This window comes from Neovison vison, chromosome 14 (genome assembly GCF_020171115.1).
Source record: "Neovison vison isolate M4711 chromosome 14, ASM_NN_V1, whole genome shotgun sequence".
Lineage (NCBI taxonomy): Eukaryota > Metazoa > Chordata > Mammalia > Carnivora > Mustelidae > Neogale > Neogale vison.
The window spans coordinates 10912407-10922517 of record NC_058104.1 but is presented as its reverse complement, the minus strand read 5'-3'; the positions used below and the strand labels follow the sequence as shown (position 1 = coordinate 10922517).

At 49.0% G+C, this 10111-nt stretch overlaps 1 protein-coding gene across 1 annotated transcript; it reads right to left on the bottom strand.

Moving 5' to 3' along the window:
* Positions 1-489: 489 nt before the first annotated feature.
* Positions 490-4496, bottom strand: CCL26 (C-C motif chemokine ligand 26). The gene is made up of 3 exons (XM_044232856.1): positions 4279-4496; positions 4071-4185; positions 490-891 (listed from the first exon to the last, which is right to left on the bottom strand). Exons 1-3 carry the CDS (start codon positions 4349-4351, stop codon positions 801-803), a joined length of 279 nt encoding a protein of 92 aa, XP_044088791.1. The 5' UTR covers positions 4352-4496; the 3' UTR covers positions 490-800.
* Between the last annotated feature and the right edge of the window lie 5615 nt (positions 4497-10111).

Sequence of the window (10111 nt, the reverse complement as noted above, 5' to 3'; positions counted from 1 at the left end):
CCAGAATATATTCAATTGCTGTTCCCTAAGCCCTAAGCTTTGTTGTTTACTTTTAAGGTTTGACAGCAGGTAGATAATATATTTCTCAAAGATTTTATTTATTTGTCTGTCTTTTTGGGGGGCGTGGGGCAGAGGGAGAATGAAAGAAAGACTTTCAAACAGATTGTCCACTGAGCCTGGACCCTGGCAGGGGGCTCGATCTCACCACCCCAAGACCATGACCCAAGCCAATACCAAGAGTCAGACGCTCAAATGACTGAGCCACCCAGGCGCCCCAATATTTATGTTTATTGATGATTGATTGACACCTAATGAGAAAGCACTACCAAATATGAAGACATTTTAATTACCCAGCACCAAAAGTTCAGGAGGGATTGCACAGAATTTAATTTTCTAAATAACACAAACTTACCTCTCTAAATAATATGAAAACATTTAATGGGCATTTTGCCAAAATATATCTCCCTGGCTTTTTTTTTTGCAGGGCGGGGGGGGGGGGGGACACAGAAACATAAGGCAAAATTCCACACCAGCATTGGTGCAGGGAACCAGCCAAAAATATTGACTCCATTTCTCTCCTTTGGAGAAGACTCCTGTTTTACTGAATAAGAATGTTTAGGAGCAAATCAAATCTTAACGAAAAAAAAAATTATTAGAAATTGTTAGAATTGTTAGAAACCCCCCCCTCCTCCTCAGTCCCACAGAAACTTCTGCTGAAGAAGATCTCCAGGTTCCACCAAGGACAGCAGGGTCAAGAGCAGGGCCTAGGTGCCCTTGGGCTTAAAATCCAACAGTTTCCATCACTGTTGTTTTCTGAGTAAAGAAATGTATCTTCGCACCCATTTTTCCTTTGGCTGGGCACAGACTTTATGGCCTTTTTTGGTAGTGAATCTGTGGAAAGGAGAAGCTGACAGTCAATACAGAGAACTTTTGATTCCTGTAGAGCTGGGAAGGGGGGGGTCAGCCCCTTGATTCACTTTCTCTCGTCCTTCTGCAGCTATTAGAGCCTCCGTTCCCTCTTCTGGTCCTCGATTTCCCCTCTGCCCTGTTTTCCACTGGAGCCCATGCTCCCAGGCCCACCTCCCCCAGGAAATAATTTCCAACAGCGTTAGTCCAAAGCATATAGCCTGGACCATCCCTCTTAATTCTTTTGTTTTAACATAGACGCTTTATGGAGATGTAATTCACATGCCGTGCGATTCACTCTTTTAAAGTGTATCAATGATAATTCACTGATTTTTTTTAAAGATTTAATTTATTTATTTGACAGACAGAGATTACACATAGGCAGAGAGGCAGGCAGAGAGAGAGGAGGAAGCAGGCTCCCTGCAGAGCAGAGAGCCCGATGCGGGACTCAATCCCAGGACCCTGAGATCATGACCTGAGCCGAAGGCAGAGGCTTTAACCGACTGAGCCACCCAGGTGCCCCCCACCACTCATTTTAGAACATTAGCCTGACCACCCACCTCCCACCAAAAGTCTTTATTATTTTTGATTCATAGAATCGTAGCACGTCAGGTGTTCAAGCAAAAACACGAGGTCAAAGCCTGTCGCGCTGTTCCATTCTTAATCACGTTATCATGGATTGTTGGCCACCGCTGTTTATATAGGATTCCCACATTCTTTACGGCACTGTGCACTCATGAAGAGTGAGGGTCCTGCTTGATATCCTGAGTGTCCTCCAGCCCCAGATGTGATGAAAGACTAAATCAGGGTGCTCTAGCCTAGAGCAGCTCACAGGGCCCAGCAGTATTTACGGGGTGGGGGGTGCTCTAAGGCTGGTCCCATGCCGGGGAGAAGAGCCAAAACGATACAGGGCACCTGGGTGGTTCAGTCATTAAGCGGCTGCCTTCAGCTCAGGTCATGATCCCGGGGTCCTGGAATCGAGCCCTACATCGGGCTCCCTGCTCAGCAGGAAGCCTGCTTCTCCTTCTCCCACTCCCCCCTGCTTGTGCTCCCTCTCTCGCTGTGTCTCTCTCTGTCAAATAAATAAATAAAATCTTTTAAAAAAAAAAAAAGATGGGAAAATGGGGGAGAAACAGGACTTTGTGAACCTTTGAGATTTCTTCGACATCGTTGAACGATGGGGATTTGTGCCCCCTCCCCTCGAATTAAGGCCAACCTGGACTGGTTGGCCAGTGGGTTGCCACAGAGCTAATGCTGTGTGACCTAGGCTACATCACAGAAGGTTCACTGGGGCACTTATACTGGAGCTTTGAACCAGCTTGTGAGGAGGGCCCCCGCGCAACCACACCTTGTGGAAGCCCAAAGTGGCCGAACAGGGACACCATGCAGAGAGGTCCCAAAGAGAGACGCCGTTCCATCTCGTCCCCAAAGAGAGATGCCAACCCCAGCTCTTCTGTCTCTACCCTTACAACAGATGCCACGCCGGACCATCCGGCCAAGCCCTGCCGAAAAAGTCCTGTCCCATAGAGATGGGAAAGTGATCACTGTTGCATTAACCGCTGAGTTTTGGTGTGGTCCGTCACACAGTGACTGGTAACTGATGTTGGCCTCTCCCCTTCCCTTTACAAATGAGGAAACTTGACTTGCCAAAGGTCACATAGCTTATAAGTGACAGAGCCAGCGCTTTGAGCCCACCTCAGGGCTCTTTGCAAAGCGTTGCAAGCTGACATCTGAAAAGCCCCAGGAAGCTTTAAATCGAGACACCAAGGAGAACTCGCCTCTGAGCCCCGAGGGTGCCTCTCCACACCTGGACACTCCTGCGTCCCTTTCCTTTCCTATCTCAGATCAATGACATTCAGGTCTGCCACGGGAGCCCCTTCTCTCTGCTTCTGCACCATGCTCTGCTGTTCGGGGAACCCCACGCCCTTGGGAGCAGGAACCAGCCCTTCCCTGTGTGTTTGCATTTAAAGATAGCTTCCAGCTGGCAATCGTCCCCTATGGGCAGGCACAGCGCCAAAGACTTTGCCTGTGATACCTCGTTTAGTTCTGCCGGGGCCCTGTGTCCTCTCCCCCACTACTGACAAGCCCGGCATGACTTGGCTCCTGTCCTCCTGTCCATCCGTAGGCAACATGTTTCTCCGACACACCTGCGGCTCTCTGCCTGGCACATCCCTGTTCCCCTTTGGGACAATGCCATTCCCACTTATCCTTAGCAGGGGAATCTCCCTGCACACGCCGCGTCCTCTGGGAGACCTTCCCCCCACCAAATTAGGTCCTCGAGGGACTGGGATGGAGGCTCGCAGAATATACCAACCCAAAATATGCCACTTTGGCAGAAGCATTATTTTGAACTAAAGACACTTCAAAAACAAACAAACAAAAACCCCAGCAGGTGCTAGAAGGGAGTTCCAACTTCCTCTTTTTCCCCTGAAAGCAGGAAATAGAATTCCCATGTGAAAGATATCCTTCTTGGACCAGGAGGAAAGAAATATCCCTACTGCCAGAGATTGGAAGTCAAAGTCAAGAGAATTCCTTACCAACAGACCTTGTTAAGGTAAGTCTTACTGTCCCATACAGCCTACCCTATAGATTTTAGCCGTATTTCCACAATCCACTCTCTCTGTTCAAGCTAGCTTAAAAGCACTTGGGTTTTGCCACTCCTTTGGGTTTTCATTTTCCGATGGGGGCTCCCGTGTCCATGTAAACATTTGTGTGCCTTTTTCTTTTTTCTGTTAATCTCTCTTATGTCAATCTCCTTCTCAGGCTCCCCCGGAGCTCTTAAGAGGGCAGAGATCAAAGTACTACCTCCCCTATAAGACAAATTCCCTCCTGCTCCCTTTCTTCGTTACATCATCTATTTGGTGCAAATGCCTTTAACAGCCTTTTCTTACGCTAGGATTAAGGTCTATAATCTGTTCTCTTTTTTATACCCAGCACTCGGCACATTGTTTGCCGCATGGTATGAAAGCTAGGAAACCAAGGCTCCAGGGTCACACTCGTTAGTGGCAGAGGCAAAGTGACAACCCAAGTGACCCGAGTCCCATCCTGAGCTCCATCTTGGCGCTGTGTGTGTGGGGGGGGGGACGGGGGGGGCAGCCCTGCCCAGCACCCAGGCACTAAAGTCGCTGGTGGGGACCCGGAAAGTCCAAATAAGAAATACTCACATCACAGCCTGCTGGGGGCAGCTGTTCCTGGTGAACTGGTAGGAATGCACCGACTTCCAGGGAAGGATCTTGTGGCTGTATTTGAAGCAGCAGAACCTGGCTATATCACTGCCAGCTAAAAAACAGGGAGAGGAAGGAGCTAGGAGGGGGGGACCCTTTGCTTCTCTGCACAGCCCGCCCCGGGGAAGGGAGGAGGACATCTCCATACGTGTGGCTACTCCAGAATGGACACTGAGAATGAAGATCAGGAGAAGAAGAAAGCCAACGGGAAAGCTCTTCATGGTGCTGCAAGCTGGGCCCTCCACAACCTTCTCCCAAATTCCTCCTGACTCCACCTGACCCCCCTTTTATAGGGCTAAGTTGTCCCCTAAGAGATTTCCAGAGAAATTTGTGGTTGAGAACAAAAGCAGCTTTTTCGACCCTATAGTGGAGAAGCAACCTGATACCTTTGGAAGAAGATTGGAAGGAAAGGAAAAGCCGTCTGAGGGAAGGGGAGGAGCCAGCACACCATTGGGAGTTTCTGCCCCAGTGTTTTTGTTGGAACCAATGCTTTGTTGTTTGAAAAGCAAAAGTGGAGGAAATGAAATATCGGTTCTCCAGAACTGACTCGAAATACCCTAGAACACGGTGGATTTCCTGGATTGATTTCTGGCTCTCGCCCAAAACTTTATTTGCTTTTTAAGTACAGGTTATCTCTCTCTTTTGTAAAGATTTTATTTATTGATTTGAGAGAGAGCACGAGAGGGGGAGGGGTCAGAGGGGGCAGAGTTACAGGGAGATGCAGACTTCCTGGTGAGTAGGGGCTCAGTCCTGGGACTCTGGGATCATGACCTGAGCCTACATCAGACACTTAACTGACTGAGCCCCCCTGGTGTCCCAGCATGGCTTATCTCTTCATGACGCATGGACGGTCTCAGGACATGATCGATCGTAGAGCAGCCTGGTCACAACAAGTTCAAGGCCTGGTTCAAGGACAAGTCTCTGGTACCTGTCCTATCTTCTCATTGCCACCCATCTTGCAACCCTTGGTGCCAGAGCTTTTGGGGGCCCTTAGAGCTATCTCCTCTGGTTTAGAGGGTCCCAAACCTGGCAGAACATCACAATTGCCTGGCCTGAAAAAAAAAAAAAAAACATCCAAAGACATTTCTCTGTTCCTGCTTTGTACCTCCTGGGTCAGGGTCTTTGGGAGAGACACCCAGAAATCTATATTTTAGCCAGATTTGACTTAAATGGGGAAAAACGTATTCTAGAGTGGGGCTGTGAATTTCACCAAGTCTCAGGGAGGGGTAGAGTGGGACTTTCAGATCTGTATCTACCACCAACCACCCCCTCATCCGATAATGCTCCGTTGGGGCTTTAAAAATTTGAGTTTAAGGCCAAAAAAAAAAAAATCCACTAACCATCTAGAACCACAGACTTTTTAAGAGCTAACTGGGACTCTTTAAAACAGCATCACCCCCTCTCCCAGCAGCTCAGTCTTCCAGACTATTCTGACTTGGTTCTGAACTCACTGTTGACCTTGTCTCAATCCAAGGCAGTTCTGACTTTGACACAATTCTTTTAGGTTCTTTTTAAAATTTGGCTGAAATCTGTATTCCCATTGCCTCTGCTCTGTTCAAAAATGCCTACTTTCTCTTCTTTTGGAAGATGAGCAAATTGAGGTCTTGGCAGATTTGAAGACCACTGTTTTCATTTGGGTTCCCCTAAAACAGGTGTTGAGACAAGGACCCCAGCGTAAGCAATTTGTGAAGGTGGTAATTCCAGAAGACAACGGTTGGGGAGAGCAGACAGGAGGTGGGAAAGGGAGGGCACCGACATAGGTGTGGGGAGTTCAAGCCAGTTACTGCATTGGGCCGCTGAAGCTTGGTAGCTCTGAGGGGCTCGGGGACCCATGCAGGACAAACCTGAGTCGGCCCGATTGTGGGATGAGGAAGTGGGGATATTAACCCTCCACCTCTCTTCATGTCTTTGGTTGAGGGCGGAATCCCGCATTTCTGTCTTGTCCTACAACCAGACTGAGTGCTCCGTGATGAGGGTAACGGCCCTCAGGCAGGGGCAGGTGTCCTCCATAAGCAGCCTTTGACTCACAGAAGTGAGAGATAAGGGGTTATGAATGGGGCTCCAATGGCATCTGCTACCATTATTATATTTGTCCTTGAATATTCTCTCTTGCAGGTTAAGTCTCCCCACCCACCCTCCAGTTGGCCCCACACCGTCCCTCACCACCTTCACACACGAGTTCCCGCTTCAATAGCTCCCGTGTGCTGGCGATCCAAAGGTTTCATAGACGGGACACAATAGACACTAACCATGAGGGGCTGATAGAGATTTGATCAGTTGCACTGTAGTCAGAATTTGGAACTTTTCTTCATTAAAAGGCACCAATTAGAGAGTGGAAAGGTGAGGGGTTGGGTAGATTTTTGCCACATGCCTATACTAGGTTGAAGAGTGTCTCCCCCAAATTCATGGTACTTTGGAACTCTGGAATGCGATCTTATCTGAAAAACAGGGTCTTTGCAGCTGTAATTAGTTAAGAGGAGGTCATACTTGGATTGGGATAGGCTCCTGTGTTATTGTGGTTTATAATAAATATATATTTGGTCTATAACCCTTGGCACGCAGCTCCTAAAACCTTCATAAATTTCTTTCTTTCCTTTTTAAATTTATTTTAGAGAGCGAGAGAGAGAGCAGTTAAGGGGCAGAGGGAGAGGGAGAGACTTAAGCAGACTCCCCGCTGAGTGCAGAGACCGAGGCAGGGTTCAGTCCCACAACCCTGCGGTCACCACCCAAGTTGAAACCAAGAGTCAGAGGCCACCCAGGTGCCCCAAACCCATGTAATTTTCTAAGCCGGGAGAGCAATGGGAACATCTTTTGTTTCTAATATTTGGTCTTTTGTCCTCAGTTCTTGAAAAGCTCCAGAACAATACAGATGAAAGGAACATCTTATCACACATAACCTGCCCCTTCCAACCACAGTGTACTGATGTTAACGCAGTGATTTTTGAAAAGCCCCCAGATAAAACCACTGGGAGGGAACTGGTTATGGGTGGGGTGAGGGGAGTGGGGCAGGGGAGCCGAGTGGTTGGGAGACTTTCAGCCTCACTGCCCCATCTCTGGGGAGGGGAGAGGGGCTGGAGGTTGAATTAATCCCCAGTGTCCAATGACTTCATTAATTATGCCTTCATAATGAAGCCTCCCCCCAAATCCCCAAAGGGCAGGGTTCGGAGGGCTTCAGGGTTGGTGAGCACGTGTAGGTGTTGGGAGAGTGGCGCCCCGCCAACCCCCGAGGCCTCGGAAGCTCAGCACCCTTCCCCATACCTTGCCCTCTGCATCTCTTCCGTCAGGCTGTTCCCGGATAGTATCCTTTTAGAATAAATTGGTAATCTAATCACCAAATCTCGTTTTCCCGAGTTCCATGAGCTGCTCTAGCCAATCATGAATCCCAAGGAGGGGCGTCACGGGAACCTCCAATCCACCACCAGGTCAGAAGCGCAGATGACGACCTGAACTTGCCATTGGCCGCCGGCGTGGGGGAGGGGCAGTCTCGCAGGGCCAAGCCCTTAACCCATGGGCTCTGAGGCTGGTAGGGTCAGGATTGAGCCCAGCTGGTGTCTGATAATTGCCTGGGGTAAGGAAATCCCACATCTGACATCGGAAATGCCTCATTGAGAAGGAAGTATTGTAGGGAGTAGAGGTAAAGCAGAAGACTTGTTTCCCTTTCAGCTCTAAACCCAGTGACTGCTGTCCCTATAAGAAGGCCACGTGAGGAGACAGAGACACTCAGGAGGGAGACGTCCATGTGAGGACAGAGGCAGAGACCAGGGTGATACCCTCACAAGTCAGGAGCGCCGAGGAGTGCCGGCAGCCACCACGTGCCAGGAAAAGGAGAGGAAGGATTCTTCCCTAAAACCTTCGGAGGGAGCCTGGCCCTGCCAACACGTCCATTTCAGACACCCAGCCTCCAGAACCATGAGAGGACAGACGTCCGTTGTTTTACGCCACCCAGTTTGGGGTAATTTGTTCAGGAGGCTCTAAGGCACTAAGACAACATATTTCTATAAAAGGACTGGAACTCAGAATATTTAAAAAAAAAACGTATAAATCCAAAAAAAATGACATAATAGAGAAATGGGGGGCACCTGGGTGGCTCAGTTGGGTTAAGGCCTCTGCCTTCGGCTCAGGTCGTGGTCTCAGGGTCCTGGGATCGATCCCCGCATAGGGCTCTCTGCTCAGCGGAGAGCCTGCTTCCTCCTCTCTCTCTGCCTGGCCTCTCTGACTACGTGTGACCGCTCTCTCTTTGTCAAATAAATAAAAAAATCTTTAAAAAAAATAGAGAAATGGAAACTTGAACACTTTCTGAAGGAGGAAACCCCAATGATGAATGAAAGAGGCCTCATTCTATTAGTTCTGAGAGAAATGCAGATTTAAACCACAATACAAATCTGCTCATGCCCCAGGAGATGGCTCAGAGGAAACAGATGAAAAATAGCAAGAGCCAGTGAGGACATCGCCCCTGGAAACATACCATGGTGGGAGTGGCAAAAAATGAGCGGTATTTACTAATGTTGAACGTACCTGTTCTCTATAACCCGGCAATTCTACGCCTAGGATTTGAAACGTACTGATCGGAAAAGGGTACAGGTGGGGCTCAGTTGGTTAAGCAACTGCCTTCGGCTCAGGTCATGATCCCGGAGTCCTGGGATCAAGTGCCACATTGGGCTCCCAGCTCCATGGGGAGTCTGCTTCTCCCTCTGACCTTCTCCCCTCTCATGCTCTCTCTCTCTCTCTCTCTCTGAAAGAAATAAAATCTTAAAAAAAAAAAAGAGAGATGAGTACATGTGTTTGCCCAAAGACATTGTTCCTCATAATCCCAAACTGGAAGTTACGCAAGTATCTGTCAACGGTGCAGTGGAAAATTAATTGTGGTTTGTTAACACTGTCCACTGAAGAATAATGAGAATGGACTATGGTTACATGTATCATGCTGAGGAAGAGAAGCCCAATGTGAAAGACAAATGTGCTCGGATCCCATGGGCGTAGAGTACCAATGAATCAGAGCCAACCCATAATCATGGCGGTCAGAAGGGTGGTTACCTTTAGGAAATAGCCAGTGGTAAGTGAGGCCCCAGGGGAGTTCTCTCTCTGGGTACTGGTGCACCTTTTTATCTCGTGAAAATTGGTTGAGCTGTCCCTGTATGGATTTGTGTACTTTTCAGTATTTCAATACATTCGTGAAGGAGAAGAAAGCAATATGGCGGATGAATTAATGAATCCTGACCCCTGCTCTAGTCCCCGCCAGCCTCTTCTCTACGTTGAAGCCCGCGCCCCACCCCCACCCTCCAGCCTGCTGGCTGGGCTCCCACCACGGGTGTATGGATCTCTCAGAACCCTCCATCCCATATGGTTCCCAAGGTGTGGACTGTAATCCGCATTTCCCACTACTCTGGGCAGGCTTCCAGAACCAGGTCTACCATTCTGTTGTCACTCTTCTGGTCTGTGCCTCTAGGCTCACCTTCCCTAGCTGAGTTGCCTCTCCTGGATTCCCCTCATTATAGAACGAATTGTGTTTCCTAATCCCCAGTGTAACTGTATTTGGATAAAAGACCCTTAAAGGGGTAGTTAAGGGGAGGGGTGGAGCCCTGATCCAATAGGACCGGCGTCCTTGTGAGAAGAGCCTGCACGCCAAGAAGAGAAGCCTCGGGAGAAACCAGCCCCGCTGACACCTCAATCTTGGCCTTCTAGCCCCAGAACTGTAAGAAATAGATGCCTGTTGTCTAAAACCCCCATCTGTGGCCTTCCTTGTGGGTTCTCCCAGAAGTAGATCCTGAGGCAAGGATTTGAGGGCAAACAATGTATTTTGGAGGAGATCACAAGAAATACTAGCAGAGGTATGGAGGACTCAGAGAGAAGGGAAGGCAGCCAGTGAAGGAAGGGCGCCTTGCAGAGCGGGTTACCACTGCCTGCAACCCTGGCTCGATCCCACTGGAGACTTTTAGATGTAAGTTAGAGCAGAGGGAGCTGGGCCGTTCCACCTCCTCTTC